This window comes from Osmerus eperlanus, chromosome 1 (genome assembly GCF_963692335.1).
Source record: "Osmerus eperlanus chromosome 1, fOsmEpe2.1, whole genome shotgun sequence".
Classification (NCBI taxonomy): domain Eukaryota; kingdom Metazoa; phylum Chordata; class Actinopteri; order Osmeriformes; family Osmeridae; genus Osmerus; species Osmerus eperlanus.
In genome coordinates, this window is record NC_085018.1 from 12,712,372 (window position 1) to 12,728,528 (window position 16,157).

Genomic DNA, 16,157 nt, shown 5'->3' on the forward strand with positions numbered 1-16,157 from the left:
ACTTTCCTGGTTGGTGGTTGGATAATGATGAGGCTACTTCTAGAGTATGTATGCGGTTTTGTTTGTTCTCCAGAGTTAACCAATTATTGGCTTGCTAACATATCCAAGCTTCTGTTTCACAATGTTCTTTCTCACAACGGAAGCAAACAAAGACAAGTTTTGACGTTGTTCTAGGAGAGCCTCTTTGAAGCTGCTGCTCGAAAGCTAAATACAGTTTGAACCTGTCAACCAGAGTCCGGTGTGTGATTAGACTCTGATGACGCTCAGGCCTTGGAACATCACTTTAGTTCTCCAGTTAAATGCTGTCAGCTGTGCCAAAGTGAAGCGTAGGAATGTGCAATGAAACACCCGCTGGTCTCTCCTGATCACTTGTAGAGTAGTTGTACAACCATTCAGGCCGTAGTTAGCAGGGTTATTAACACTGTCATAAACCCTGTGTTTCCTCATTTTCCTCATTCCTTCCGCATACCTCCCCCCCTCCAACACCCCCCCTCCCCCCCCCCCGCATACCCACCCACACATTTTAATTTAGCGTTTTCTTGCATTCCAAATGCAAGGCGCTATTCTTATTCGCAGTTTTTGTTTCGTGTTCTTACGAAAAACAACCTTTCCGTGTTTCTAACATTTGTGTCTCAGATTGTTTTCTTCAAAATGTTTTGTAATTAAGGATATGTGGCATAAAAGAGTAAATCTATAAAGTATTTTATTTAAAGAACGAGAAGTAACTGAGGGAAAGATGGACTGTCCTCAGCTTTGACCGGCAGATGGTTTTATCATATTCAACATGAAAGCAATTCAAATGAAACATTATTTTAAAATAAAAATCAGCAACAACTAAATATGTATGGGCGTGCCTGTGTTCTGTGTGTAGTCTGTTCCTGTGTCCTGATGTCCCTCTCACTCTCCTGCACTGGGGATACCCTCCATTCAGGAAGTTGTTTACTTACACATGCCCTTGTTCACTATACCGCTCTATTCAAGGATTGGGTGAAAAGCAGAATCCAAGGGAAAACTTTGATAGGAGGAGATCTGTTGGCATGGGAACAAGGGTGTGTGTCAGGACATAATGGAATGGAATGGAATGTACCCCATGTCTAATGGTGACTCCCCTACCTGGCAGTCAGTAACTCTTCATCTGTGATGACTAAGTCCGTTTCCCTGATGGTTTACAGTGGCACCAAAATAAAACTATGATAAAAACTAAACTATGATATCGAAAATGACTAAATGAAAAATTTATTTTCTCAGGAAAATCTCTATGTATTTGATTTTTTTACATGCAAGACATGATCATCAAATCTGGTTGAGCCGGACTTTCTTTCCCTGGAAGAGGCTCAAAGGAAAAATAACAAGCTCTCTGGCCTCAGGAAACAGAACCATTAAGCCCCTGTCGGTGTCTCTGTCATGAATCTGATCTAACTCATGCTCTGTCAGTCCTGTAACTGACCAAATCATTACCAATCAACGTTCTCATAAAACCCATACTAATTCCAACCATTGCCAAATAAAAATATGTAAAACAGGTTTGGAATTTGAATGTCAAATGCCTGGCTAAATGTTAACTCTGAGACTGGCTTTAATTGTAATTGTGCCTGTGTGCAAGAATATTCTTTTGATGTTTAATTTCATATTGTAGCAGTTGTAGAAGGTGGCGGTAAGTTTGACTCTGGTGCCCCCTGCTGTCTGTATAAAGCAGTGTTAGTTAGTTAGGATAATAAGTATTATTGTTCGTTGGTTAACCTTGTGGCACATAGTCCCAAATGTTCCCGCAAGCCCTAAAACCATGTACATTAACAGAGATTGGAGACTAGTTTAAGAGACACTGATGGCTATTTCTCCAACCCAACAGGAAAGGCGGGTTGTAATCTTGATGGTTTTGGCTCAGAGGGCATGTTGTCCCTGGGTGTAGTCCTCCTAATGGGTGATCAAGCTCTAGGGCTCTTTGGCACAATGGACGTGTTTCTGTTGCTAGAGGAACCGCTGACATATGTATTCGTGTCCTCAGATCTCCCAGACAGTTTGCTCACCCCAGTCATATTGTTGGTACGCTGATACAACTCAGAGGAGAATTGTCACATAAGGACCATTCAGGTTACTGCTTTTTCACAAAGCCTGTCCATTTTCTGCTGTGAAGGGTTTCTCAGATGAGTCATTTTCATTTCTCAATTCCTTTGACTTCCCAAAACCCCTCCCTCTACTACTCTCTAACTCCCTTGGCCAATCCAGACTCGGACAGCCTCTCCAGCCTCACACAGCAGAGCCTATCAGATGGAGAGGAGCAGCTGGACCGCCTCCACCAGGCGGAGCTCACTCGGAGCACACCCATATCCCAGTGGAGGGCAGGGGCAGTGCAAGCCTGGCTGGAGGTTGTCATGGCAATGCCCATGTACGTCCGCGCTTGCTCCGAGAACATCAAAAGTGGCAAGGTACTATTTAGATTTGCATTCTGCTGTGGGTGTGTGTGTGTGTGTGTGTGTGTGTGTGTGTGTGTGTGTGTGTGTGTGTGTGTGTGTGTGTGTGTGCAATGTGTGTGTATGTGTGTGTGAGTGAGTGAGTGAGTGTGCGTGTTTTCTGAGTGCAGGGCCTGGTGGCAGAGTGCTGAGTGTGGGGGTGTGTCCTGCAGGTGCTGCTGGGTCTGACAGACGAGGACCTGGAGCTGGGGCTGGGCGTCAGTAACCCCTTACACCGCAGGAAGCTACGCCTCGCCATCGAGGACTACAGGGAGGCGGAGGGAAACCGAGGGTGAGCAGCACATCTCTCACCCTCCCACATGTGCGCCAGCACACGTGCTGGAACACAGTATATTCACGAGGATCAGCAGGTGATGGCTGCTCTCGCACACTTTCAGACTCTCATGTCATTTACTGTTACCGATGGACACCTGACGGCTGTATAGGGTCGCCGCCAATGTCATGTTTGCCACTGCTGTGTACTGTACTGTCACGTGACCACTGCTTGTGTGTCGTCTTACGGTTGACGTCACGGCGTGTGTCTTTACCACGCTTGCTTCCACGGATTGCCGCTCTGGGACAACTAGATTGCTCTAATTGAACTGAATCCGTGAAGACGTTTCTGAAGAAGCCATAATTCCTTACCCATCATCCCTCTTTGACCAGGCTCTCCAAGGCCGCAGAGATGGACCACCATTGGGTGTCCAAGTCTTGGCTGAGCGACGTGGGCTTGTCCCAGTACTCCCAGTCCTTCCACAGCCAGCTGGTGGACGGCCGGCTGCTCAGCACGCTCAGCAGGAGGGACCTGGAGAAACTTCTCAACATCACCAACCAGTTCCACCAGACGTCCCTCCTCATGGCCATCCAGCTCCTGCAGATGCTCAGCTTTGACAAAGACGTCAGTGGTGTTCATTCTTATTCAGTCTGTGGATACTGTTTCGCATTTGGCGTAGGGGTTTGAGTGCATATGTTTCTGCAGGCTTTGCAGGCCCGCCGGACCAGGTGTGAGAGGCAGGACATCGACCCCATAGTCTGGTCCTGCCATAGAGTCATGAAGTGGATCAGAGACATAGATCTGAAGGTCCACCACCCTTTTTTCACTATGTTCTATTCAGCGGTGGTCCCCAATCCTGGTCCTCAGGACCCACTGTCCTGTATGTTTCAGATGTTATCGTGGTTGACCAGTCTTTTGAATCAGGTGCAGGGAAAACTCTAAAACATAAAGGACAGTGGGTCCTGAGGACCCGGGCTGAAGACCACTGCTATACAGGAATCATTCGTAGTCACAGTTACTGGATTACCTGTTTTGTGAGGACAGGTTATTAGCAACTGAGAAATACTGTGTTTTTACTCCAGAAAGTTCCATTTGAAATTGTCAATTTAACACTGTGTCATAACATTTACATTTAGTAGACGCTCTTATCCAGAGCAACTTATAGTAAGTACAGTGGCATTCCCCCTGAGGCAAGTAGGGTGAAGTGCCTTGCTCAAGGACACAATGTCATTTGACACAGCCGGGAATCGAACCGGCACCCTTCTGATTAAAACCCCAATTCCCTAACCGCTCAGCCATCTGACCCCCATGCTCATGACCCTTTACTGTGGGTGTTGCCCCATGCAGGAGTATGCAGACAGTCTCCTGAGTAGAGGAGTCCACGGAGCCGTGATGGCCTTAGACCCGTCGTTCAACCCTGAGGTCATGGCCAGGTTCCTGGGGATCCCCGTCCACAAACACATGCTGCATCTTCACCTGTCTGAGGAGATGAAGGTCCTCGCCATCCCTCTCAGGTAACCATCTTAGAACATTAGGTCAGATCAGATTTGTTTGAAATGTTCTAAATGGGTACAGACCAGCTGTCTAAGAAATGACTTTCATCTGTACAATTTGGTTTCCACATAGTAAGCCAAAATATGTAGTTATATCTCTAGCTAAACACATAACATTTATAGAGAGAGGTTTTAATTGCTTCAACAGACATGATAACTAGTCTGATATGTGAGTGACTAAGTGTTTACGTCAGGGTTTCTGACAACAGTGCCTCACTGTCTGTTTCAGGAGCAGCAAAGAGGAGGATGACGAGACATTAGAGCCCCTCCCACAATCCCCTGCCCTTCCTGGTCGCTACACGGAGGAAAGACTGTCAGGAAGAAGAACGTCCGGCAAGGTGCGTGGTTCTCTTGATTCTAATCCAACAGACTGTACTTTTATGTGTTGCATGTTTCCCTACATTTGTGGAATTCAGACAGGTCCCATTGATTTACATCTTTCTCACGATGGGCTCCTTTTCTTTGGACACATTTTCCCAGAGTCCTCTGCGGTTGAGTGGAAGGAGCAAGTCAGCTGAACGGAACATGGTGTTCCATAGCAGCTGTGGAACTCTGCCCAGAGAGGCCCATGTGCAGGCTGTGCCAAGAGTTAAGGGTAGCCCTGTGCTTACCTACAAGACTGTGGAGATCACCAACGTGTGAACATACATAGTGTTTGAACTTGGACTGGTTACCAACCACAGATAAACGCTATGGAAACAAAGACTTGTTCCCTGTCATCAACTGAAGGCATAATACACATACTCATCTGTTCATTTACCCTGTTGTTTGCATCTAAAGAGGTCTGAAGTTGTTTTACTTATGATGGATGCATGGACTTGATGCCTTAGCAATGTAAGATGGGGAGAATTGTATAACCAAGTGAACACCATAATGTATATTGTATAATGTACATCAAGTTAGTACACCAGCCCTGCAGTATGTCTATGGTCAATGCAGGGTATTGTGTAAACTTAACTGAAGAGTGCTTTTTAAGTCTTGCTCAAATATGAGAAATGCTAAAAGCTTAAAGTCAATCCAAAATAACCATAGCTCATGTTGTTACATCTAAAAGGTCTAACTACTGTCTGAATCTATGTTTTCCCAATCAGAAACATATCAATTCATTATTTAATTAAAAAACAATTTTTCAATTAATTGCAAGCTTTAGCTGAACATTGTACTCTTCCTCTAATCAGTCAAAGTTTACCAAGTTTGAAACAAGCATTGTGATGTGTTTTCCGTATATATTTGTAATGTATTATTTGCATGAATATCAAAGACAAAACTCAAAAATAAGCTTCCAGTTCCACACTTAAGAATGGCAGGGCCAGACACTCATGTTGAATTAACGTTATAATAAATGGTTGTGCTAAGTGCACCCACAACTTTAGGGACACACATGTTTGTAGTTCATTCGAGGGGAGCAGGAGGAATTCTACTTATGGGAGACAGCAATAGGCGTTTCAGTACAACAGGAACTTGGTCCCAATCAACACACTTCCACACACCTTATTGTCACGTTGAGGGGTAGGAACATTAGACCAGTCCAAACGTCTAATTGATTGTGATATGTGGACAAAGAAACACTTGCTATAGAACTTGCCATTATGTACTGTGAATGAACTTATGGCAAACCCAATAGGCCCATGAGTTGAGAGTCTAATTTGCCTAACACGTCTATGGCATACAAACTGAATGATTGTGTAAATGTATATTATATATTACAGTTTTACTTTTCATTTGTTACTGTTTAATTTAAATCAATGTATACATAATTAAAACTAATGCGAAATGTGCCATTGTTTTATAAAATGGAATAGAAATGTATGTTTAAAACAGTTGTAAGTTTGTTGAACCGTAGATAAATACTTCTCATGACATACTGAACAATAAATATACAATATTTGAATCAGAAAATGGATGCATTTTTCTGTAGCTTAAAACATATATAACGAAGTTGAATATCTTTTATCAATTAATAAGGCATTTATATTTAAATCGCAACAGATATAGTCATTAAAGAAAGTATAAATTCATTTAATTAGTAATTATTTTAGTGGCTTGCTTAATGTAGTTTGACAAACACTTCTACAATTTCTACTTGAATTGAGCGCGTTGTCATTATTTTGTGTTCGTTGTCAATAGTTTACATTTGTGTCGATATTGTAGGCCTACACGCACAAAATGTTTAGTGTGCCTTTAACACTTTACAATCGGGGGGAGGTTTCTCCCAGCAGGGTGGAATTTGGACAAAGTTCCTGTCTGTTATAATCCGTGCAATCAACAGGGCCTGACACCGAGGAAAATGCTAATTATAGTAACATTTACAGATCGAATGCCTATTCAGGGTTGTTGACAATATTAAGGAAAACTAGGCAAACTTCGGGATGTTACGACCTTGACTACACCTGCGACACTCCAGGTACCCGATTAGGTTGTCATAGGGCGTGTAGCGCTGAGAAAGGTAAGGTGAGTCGTTCTCACGGTAATTTTATCGTAATTATTTATTCAGAAAGTTATGATTTGGGGTGGTGTTCTTTCATATGTTACTACGACTTATCGGGAAATTACAATGCCGGTCTTTGAGCTAGATACTAGGTACAATTAGACACAATTACGTAGTCAGTTCCTAGTTCAGGCAATCGAGGCTACTAATATAGTCGGTAGGAAAAGTTGCATAGGACAACACAATAGCCACGAGTTATTTATTGGCCTAGTTTCAATGTATGACACTTTTACTGCTTGCTAAATCAAAATTGTGGAGGCTGTGCAAACACTGATGCTGTATCTTGTAGGCCTACTAGGCCAGTTCAAGTTTTCAAGGTAGGCATGGACAAAAGGCTAACAAGATATTTGAGACAGTAGCCTATGTCATATTTACTCAATGTTCAATTTCTAACCTCTTTACCATGTTCTATTCTGTGTTAGATGTCTGTAGTCAAAGTAAAACCTAAAAGGTTGTCGCTATGGGTAAGTTCGAAGGACGTATAGACACAGCCTTATAGGAAATGTCTACATGCCCAAAGCCTAGTACATTGTCCAAAAAGACTAACTAAAGATCTGGGATCCGTTTGCCGCTCTGGTCACAATGGAAGGGCACATGAATACTACAACTGGGACCTGATTCCATGTCAGCCCTCCTTGTCTGAAAGTTGAGAACGGGCTCAGTGTTGAATTATTACACTGTGCGTAGGCTAATAAGTCAATTTGTCACATCCTTTTCTCTATTCTTTCACTACTTACAATTGAGACAGTCTCATACCCCCACCCAGCACCAAACACAAGAAAAACTGATAAACAACACTGTCAAACTGACGTTGGAGACAATTGCTAGCTCTGTCTTAGGACATAAAAACACGAAATAAGTTACGTTTAGTTTAGAAAACATTGTTTAACCCCCATCTTGGTTGATGGACCTGGCTGATGGAAGTGGATGTGATCCGACAGGTTCTTTTTTTGTTTGGACAGCTTTTCCTGTGTGATTCTGGTGTTTCCCTTCCCAGCATGCCCGTGTGGGCATGAGCAGAAGTCTGTGTTTCATTAGTCATAAAATGTATCCTTCCTCTCAGTCTTCCTTTGGAAAAATCCCTCCTCTAATGTGTCTGGGTCTGCAACAGCCACCCAGAGGAACAGATGTCTCTTATCATGGCCAGAGGCTACACCTCAAGGAGGAGAGGAACTCAAACAGTATTTCGAGAGCATTTGAAAGGAGCGCAGTGGTACATGCTATTTCTTCTTGTAACGTCTCCTTATTGGTGGCTTTGTGTGCCACAACTTAGAGTTGACAAAATTCTCCATTCCTCAGAAGAAACATGTCAAGGCCAGTCTACTCTACTGATATTTAGCCGCTCTTAATCATAACCGGTCTTTCTACCTGACTGTCGATTTATTATTGCACCAGAGCACATGTACCACTGCCTTCATGGTGTGTCAACTGCCATTTTCCTGGGAATCTTTCAGAATCTACAGTGCTTAATATGGCCTAATGGTGTATTGGCTGACTATGAATAAGTAACTTATTTGCCATCTGATTAGACTTCCTCCTTCGCTGGCACATCACCAGGAATATAAGACATTTAATGTCAAGGCCTCCACAGGACCAGAAATAATTGTAATCTTTGCCGGATGTGCCTTCAGCCAAGCCAACCAGGAAGCCATCCATTCATTCTCCTGACCTCTCACCTCGTCCTGCACCTGAACGTGATATTGGACTTAGTCGTGGGTGTTATAGTGAAAATGAAAGGGAGTGCTCAGTTAGGGTGTCTGTCTGTGATAACATTCCTCAAACTTGACCTTACTAGTACTGACACACTGATGATCTCACTGTCAACATGATGCAGCGCATGCCCTGGGCTGGCTGAGGATTCTTTTTAGACCAAAATAATGAATGAATGACTCGACGATTTTCTCTCTTAGAATTGCAGGTTTGTTTGGACCACAACCCGTCCACCTTCCATCCTTTGCAGTCATCCTTCCACCTGCTGTGTTGAGGTCTACCTGAGCCCTTGTGGCTTGATTGGTCGCTCCTGGGTTGACTGGTCGCTCCTGATTGGCCCCTCGATGAGTTCCGATGGGCGCCCACAGGGCCGCAGCCCAAACCATGGAGGCAGCAGGTCAGGCTCCCAGTACGCCTTGTGTGCCCTGGGCGTCGCCCTCATCGCCCTGGGCATTGTTATGATCGTCTGGACCGTCATACCCATGGATGCAGAGGGCCCGAAAACGAGCAATGTCACCGCCAACGACGACGACTCCACCTCTCCCACCCAGAGCCCAGGGCCCAACCAAGATGTCAGCGCCAAGGACAAGATGAAGGCATCGTCATCAGTGGCGTACGTGCTGGTGGGGGCAGGGGCGGCCATGCTACTGCTGTCCATATGTCTGGGGGTGAGGAACAAACGGAGAGAGAACCAGAGAGCCAGGGACGCGGTGGTGGTGGGCACCCCATACGTGGACCGTGTAGCAGGGGAGCCGGCGGAGTAAGTACTGCCTCTCTCATACTCTCTAGATGTGTAGGCAGTCAAATTCGACATTCTGGTCAAACAGGTTTGAATGAGATATTTTGCTATTGGCTCATGCTGAGAATAGTTCCTGTGTGTGTGATTTGTTGTTTTCAGAGCAGCGCAGCCAGTCCCGACCTACGACGTGCCCAGCTATGAGGATGCGGTGGGCAGCGGCCAGTACCCCATCCGCCAGAGCAACCTGCGCAACAGCACCTCCCAGCTGCCGTCTTACGAGGACCTCATCAGTGCTGTGGAGGCCGAGGGGGAGGGGCCCATCTCCAAGCCCGCCGGAGAGGCCCCGAACACCACCACCACCCCAGCCGCCTCAGACCCTGCCGCAGCCAATCCACCCAGCCGCCGCAGCAGCAGCCGGGCCAGTAAGATATTGCGCCCCCTGCGGGTCCGGAGGATAAAGTCGGAGAAGCTTCACCTGAAGGACTTCCGGCTCAACATCCGCAGCCCATCACAGGCTCGGGTCACAATCGAACCCATCACTCCTCCGCCGCAGTACGACGACAAGATGCCTGAACTCTGAGAGTGCCATGTGGTGCGAGGAATAACTTAGGAATAACACTCCTGTGATAGTATAACGCTGCTGAGAAATGGCACTTTAGACACACGACTGTATCTGATGGACTCCGAAGCATGCTGCAGAAGAGTAGTAGTGTTCTCTAATGGACTGGAACTGGGTCTGGTGCCACAGTCGGTGTCTTAAAACCACAGACGTTAAAATGGCTGTGAATCCAACAGCCACCTCGACTTCTTCACCCAAACTGGTCTCTATTTGCTTTTATTATTTTCCACCGTACATGTATATCTGTATTTTGTCAAAATAAATCTATGTTGGTCAAGTTTCAAGATCCTTTATTGGGATAACTATGTTCTGCTGGCATGGGGTGGGTCTTGGGAAATGTAATTACTGTAAAATGTACCCACCATTTTCAAATGTAAATATGCCGAAAAATCACTTTTTAGTTAACTATACATATAAGCTTACTGGGCGGTGTTGAATGTCAGGAAGGGTCTTCATTTCATCGTTTATTGCAAAAGTCATGTGGTCCCCTAGCAGATCCCTTTCCAGATGCTCTGCTGTATGTTTGATAGTCACATGACACTATATAAGAGTCAGCATAAGAGAGCCCATCTTTCAAAATAGTGTCAAAAGGGAGATAGGTGATTAGATTTTTTTTTCTTAAATCCAGTGGTGACCTTGATTAGTGTGATTTTATTTGAATGGGTAGGTGGTGCAGGTTCCTTGATTAGAACATCACAATGTCAATAGAATTCAGAAGTCCTTTTTATTTATTCAGCTTTGTGAATATTGTTGTTATTGTCAAACACTACTGTATTAACACCAAACTACTGCAAATTGTGAATTTTAGGGATGTAGTATTGTGATTAGTGAATGCAGCTGTATTGATCTGTTTGTTAGAAAGAGACAGATGGGTACTTGATTCTGTTTCCATGACAATGTAAGGTGTTGATGGTCAGTTTGGGTGATTGTGTATTGTTGTTTTTATGTATTTATTATAAACATAATAAAATTATGCAGTTGACGTTGATCACGAAAATCAATCTTGCAGATGCACTCACCAAGTACCATCAAGTAATGTTGAATTACTACTTCATGTCTAAATACATAGGCCTACTCTACATGTTAGCTCACATAGGATCAGGATTATTTATATTGAAATGAAGATTTAGAACCATATAGGATTTACATAGGTTAAGCCAATGGGCCTGTACCTGTCACAAATGGCAAATAAACAAAACATACACACTTGACGTTCTAATACATACATCCAATACATAGCCATACATAGGCCACTGGAAATATACAGAGAGAGGGAGAGAGAGACAGAGGAGGTGGGGAGTGAAATCTAGCATCCTCTAGTGGTGCAGGAAAATAGTTTTCATGATTAGGAAATCAATGAGGTCCATAAGGGAACGTCTTCTACATTTCTCTTCAGTGAATTGAAGTAGCCTAGGCTAAACAGTAATCAATGTATTTGATACAAATAAAAAATAAAAATAATTGTTGCCATCAAAAATAAGGTCCTGAAATTTCCTTCATCCTGTTGTGTAGGCTAAAGAGGAATTTTGAAAGAGCGAATGTAAAAATTACTCCACTGAGTTGGTTGATTGAATAGGGTTAGGGTTAAGTACTTCAAATATGTAGGCTTTTTCTCAATGAGGTCAAACTCCACCCTTCTTCCCAGTCAGTCTATTTCAGCTTCTTTTTTTAAGGATCAGACATTTTCTGAGCTCTGTAACCAGACAGCTTTTCTACTGTGGCGGCTTTTGCAGCTGCCATGTAGCAGGGGGAGGGACAGTTCACGGAACAGCCAGCCCAGGGAGTCAGTCACATTCCTGGCTGGGATTCAATGACTTGTACCAGACACAAACAAACAGAGGGCGAGAGCGAGAGAGACAGAGAGAGAGAGAGAGAGAGAGAGAGAGAGAGAGAGAGAGAGAGAGAGAGAGAGAGAGAGAGAGCGAGAGCGAGAGCGAGAGCGAGAGAGCAAGACAGAGAGCAAGTGAGAGAGAGAGAGAGAGAGAGAGAGAGAGAGAGAGAGAGAGAGAGAGAGAGAGAGCAAGATAGAGAGCTTCACACATTTGGTCTGAGCGAGCGAGCGAGCGAGAGACAGACAGACACAGAGAAAGAGAGAGACCGCCAGACTGCGCAGACGAGGCATATTTCAGGTTGTACCCTAAGCTGTCTACTGCAGTGGAAAGCATTGATACCGACAACACGAATTTAATTTAATTTGGTTTTGGTAGGCTTCTTTCTGGGAACTATAAGGTTTGTTCGAGTGTGTGCTTAGAACTCGAATCAACATTTTTTCTTTTAAATGGATGATCTTTCGGTGAGAGCCATATCAAATGACATGGATAGTCGCCGCATTGGACTTATCTGTTATTTCTGATACAGCTGAAGACAACCTAAAAACCTAAATATAAGGTTAACCGCGTGAATTTAAACTCGTATCTCGTATTCAAAACATGGAGGCAACTTCAAGCTTTCAGCCTCACCCCGGACTTCAACAAACTCTAAAGCAGTTTCATTTGAGTTCCATGAACTCCCTTGGTGGACCGGCGGCATTCTCAGCTCGATGGCCACAGGAGATCCTCTTCAACAAAGATGGCAAAACCGCCGAGATGATGCTCACCATGCCGGCCCATACACCCCCGGTTATGCCCGGGCCGCTTTTCATTCCGTCCGACCGTTCCACCGAACGCTGCGAAACTGTCCTAGAACGCGAACCTATTTCGTGTTTCGTGGTCGGTGGAGAGAAACGGCTGTGTCTCCCGCAAATCCTCAACAGCGTCCTACGGGATTTTTCCCTCCAGCAGATCAATTCGGTGTGCGATGACCTGCATATTTACTGCTCCCGGTGCACCGCGGACCAGCTGGAGATACTAAAAGTAGTGGGCATACTACCCTTCTCTGCCCCGTCATGCGGACTCATAACACAGACGGACGCTGAGCGTCTCTGCAACGCGCTTATCTACGGTGGTACCTATCCTCCTTATTGTAACAAGGAGCTCTCCGGCTCTCTTGAGTTGGAGCGCACAGAGAAAAGCTTCAAAGTGTATCACGAGTGTTTTGGACGTTGTAAAGGCGTATTCGTCCCGGAGCTGTATAACAGCCCCACTGCCGCCTGTATCCAGTGTATTGACTGCAGACTCATGTTCCCGACCCAAAAGTTCGTGGTCCACAGCCACAAAAGATTGGAAAATCGAACCTGTCACTGGGGGTTTGACTCAGCCAACTGGCGCGCTTACGTCCTCCTTGACCAAGACTACACGGCAAAAGATGAGAAGGCTCACCTGGAGCAGGTCCTTAAAGACATCAAAGAAAAGTTTAACGCTGCCAGCAAGTTCTCCAATAAGCATTGCAGGGTGAGTGTCAAATCGAAAAGACGAATGAACCCATAGTGGAGAATACAAATGTATTTGAACTTATCTAAGACAAGATAAGACTTTATTGATCCTCATGTGGGGAAATTTCATAACTCACAACCATCCCTACTTCTATTGGCTTTCAAATCATTCTAAATCACCAGACTGACCTTACTGTAACATTACTCTTGACTGAGGCCCCCAACATATTTACCACAGGTTTTAGTTTACATTAACTGTAGAGGTTACAGTACATCCAACAATCACCTCACACCCATCTACCCATACACACCCATACACACCCATCTACCCATACACACACACACACGCACGCACGCACATACACACACACACACACCCTCAGGGTTACCGAAGGGCATCTGCATATGATAAATGGAGCCTCTGGGATATGTTTTATTAGTGTCAGACAAGGGAGGAGCCAGGGTAGGATTCATTATGAGGCCACAAGGTGGGCCGGGGGGATAAGGATTTAATGAGGTTTGGCCTATCAAGATGGATGTGAGTAGGGGGTTGTGGCTGGTCAGAGGAGGATAGGGTGTGTGTCTGTGTGTCTGTCCAGGGCTCCATGTGTGGGTCCGAGGCGTTGGGGGTGGACAAATGAGCAGGAGGTGTGGTGGCTGGTGGTCTGTCAGCCAGAAGCTGCTGAGCTCTGTGGATGTCTGTGGATCCCCACAGAGGAGATCTGTGGTCTGGACTCAGGACTCCGCCCAGGAAATCCAGCAGGAATGCTGAGGAAATTGTGGGGATTTGAGTGTGCCACTGGAAATGATTCAAAGTGCACCTTGCCCAAAGTATGTGTGTGTTAGAAAATCCCCACCACCTGTGGCCATTCGCTGGTGACAGATATATCGCTTCTGTGTTTTACATTTTCAAAAATGTCGATGCGTGCCTGTCGACAGGCAGCCTTTCAGTGTGTGCAATGATATACAGTATATACAGTTTAAACAGACAAGACAGCGTGTGTGTGCGTGTGTGTGTGTTTATGTCTGCCTGCCGTGGTTCACTATCAGTGGTGTCCCAGTTAGCAGACAGGCCCGATCCCAAGGGACACACACACCCCAGTCGTCCCATACATCAATCTGACAGGGGCAGCCGCTGAAAGGCCGGGCGTTACTGCTAGAAGCCTGCCTTGGCTCCCTTTACCCATGAAACAACAACTCAATGTTATCACCCTGCATCAGACGCGCACCCACACACACACTCATGTCAGACCTGGGTGTTTTATTAATCACACACACACCTCCAGCTTACTCAGACCTCTTAGTAAGTGTATGGGGGCTTGGTTGCGGTTTCGAGAGAACTTTAGACGTTCTGTAACTGAGCTTGACCTACACTTCTGTAATCAGGAGAAACTCATTTGGGATTTACTTCTCAAGATAATCCCCGGATGCCCAAATGTTGGCACACTATTTGAGATATCAAATGTTTCCCATACTGTGATTGTTTGGTCACAACCACCGTCAGCCACGTCAGTTGTTTCTCCAGCTTCCTCCTCAGCTACCCAGCAGATCAGGAGGATCAGAGGGGGATGATGACACCATTGTGTCTGTTGTGTATGCAGCGGGGTGTTTGGTCACTCAGCCATTAGGCTGTGTGCAGATGGAGGGGGGGGGGTGGTCTGCAGACTCCTATTCATGAGGCTTGGGTCCCTGAGAGCCCTCAGAGCCGGGGCCTTGACATGTGTTGTCAAAGGGGCCCTGACCCTTGACCCCTCTCTCCAAAGACACTGACCTCGCTCCAGCACCCACCCCCCCACCCTCACGGTCTTTTCACACCGTCCAATCAGATGGCCTTGTCTCTTGCCCGTTGACCAGATGGCTGTCTGATAAAAAGAAATCCTTCTGACACAGAGAATATTAAAAGTTGACCTCAGTCATAGATTCTACATTCATCATCCTCTACAGCATGAAGCTAAGAAATACCCTAAAGTCCTTCGACTCGCTACAGTTAATAATTTTCTTTTATCTTTATATATGCACTTCATTTGCAATATCAAATGAATACACGAACATCATCGACTAAAAAATATCGTTATGGTCGGATTTTCTTTTCCCCCCAATTATAAAAACCATTCGAAAAGATTAGTGTAGGAACGGCACCAAAAGGTGAATTTTCCTCATCAATGAATGTTGAATGAATGGCTCTGAGCATTAGTGGCGATTATTCTTGGGGAGGCCAGAGCACTGAGATCAATCTTGTGACTGAGTGGAGCAGGCGAAGAGGCCTCAGGAGGCCTTTCTTAATGGAAGGGATATTAAACCTGTTCATGTGAGGCCAATTTATGGCCATCTCTCATTCTTTTGTTCACCTCCCTCCATCAAATTAGCCCCAAACCTGCGACCAAACCAATCTACAGAATGTGTCCCAGAGTGAGGTTCGGATGGACTCTGGTTGTGGGGTTTTATAGCGAAATCACTGTGAACATAACATGTCTCTATGTGGCCATTTGTAAGCAATTCTTTATACATGACTCTGTATGACTATGTCAAGTCAGGATTGTGTGCAGTTGTGTGTGTTTGTGATTGTATTTTCATGGGACGTGTGTGCATTTGTAGTCTGTTTGTGTGTGTGTGCTGATTGCATCTGATTGTGTGTTTGCGGTAGACTGTATGTGCATGTGAGTGGGGACGTGTAATGCCTTGATCAGCTGTGCTGGGAGATTAAAATGAGCTCACTGCACGGGCTGATTTTCTATTCCCATCTGTCTGCCGACCTCCAGGATGCATTGAGCGCCCTCAGACCCTGGCCTGGCCTGGTTTAGCATGACCCAGACGGGCCAGAACCGTCCTGGTCAATCCTGTCTGCCCTACATCTGCCTAGCCCCACCTGAACTGATCCTCTCCTCCCTCCATCTCTCTTGTACTCGTTCCTTGACCTTCAAAGCCACGAGACAGTCTCATCCCTGACCTCTAATGATGGGTCATCACAAACACCCACAATATCTATCACGGTGGAGAATAGAGTATTGGGATAG

General features: G+C 45.3%; 3 protein-coding genes across 10 annotated transcripts in view; all 3 read left to right on the top strand.

Moving 5' to 3' along the window:
- Window positions 1-6,055, top strand: part of kaznb (kazrin, periplakin interacting protein b) — a 66,990-nt gene extending 60,935 nt beyond the window's left edge. For 5 of the 7 annotated variants that reach the window (XM_062460593.1, XM_062460595.1, XM_062460596.1 and 2 more), the window contains 6 exons: window positions 2,227-2,426; window positions 2,624-2,742; window positions 3,117-3,348; window positions 3,430-3,531; window positions 4,072-4,238; window positions 4,507-6,055. In XM_062460593.1, coding sequence (XP_062316577.1) covers window positions 2,227-2,426; window positions 2,624-2,742; window positions 3,117-3,348; window positions 3,430-3,531; window positions 4,072-4,238; window positions 4,507-4,795 — 1,109 coding nt within the window. In that variant the 3' untranslated portion in view covers window positions 4,796-6,055. Of the gene's footprint in view, window positions 1-2,226; window positions 2,427-2,623; window positions 2,743-3,116; window positions 3,349-3,429; window positions 3,532-4,071; window positions 4,239-4,506 lie in introns of those variants that run through there. The other 2 variants (XM_062460594.1, XR_009930395.1) reach the window with 2 other exon arrangements.
- A 412-nt stretch (window positions 6,056-6,467) lies between these two features.
- tmem51b (transmembrane protein 51b) lies at window positions 6,468-10,821 on the top strand. The gene is made up of 3 exons (XM_062460601.1): window positions 6,468-6,723; window positions 8,676-9,235; window positions 9,374-10,821. The coding sequence occupies exons 2-3, from the start codon at window positions 8,820-8,822 to the stop codon at window positions 9,792-9,794; spliced, it is 837 nt and encodes a 278-aa protein (XP_062316585.1). The 5' UTR covers window positions 6,468-6,723; window positions 8,676-8,819; the 3' UTR covers window positions 9,795-10,821.
- A 963-nt stretch (window positions 10,822-11,784) lies between these two features.
- The window catches only part of skib (v-ski avian sarcoma viral oncogene homolog b), a 28,822-nt gene continuing 24,449 nt past the window's right edge, over window positions 11,785-16,157 (top strand). The window contains exon 1 of one of the 2 annotated variants that reach the window (XM_062460603.1): window positions 11,785-13,162. In XM_062460603.1, the coding sequence (XP_062316587.1) occupies window positions 12,263-13,162 (900 nt within the window). In that variant the 5' untranslated portion in view covers window positions 11,785-12,262. The remainder of the gene's footprint in view (window positions 13,163-16,157) is intronic. The other variant, XM_062460602.1, reaches the window with a different exon arrangement.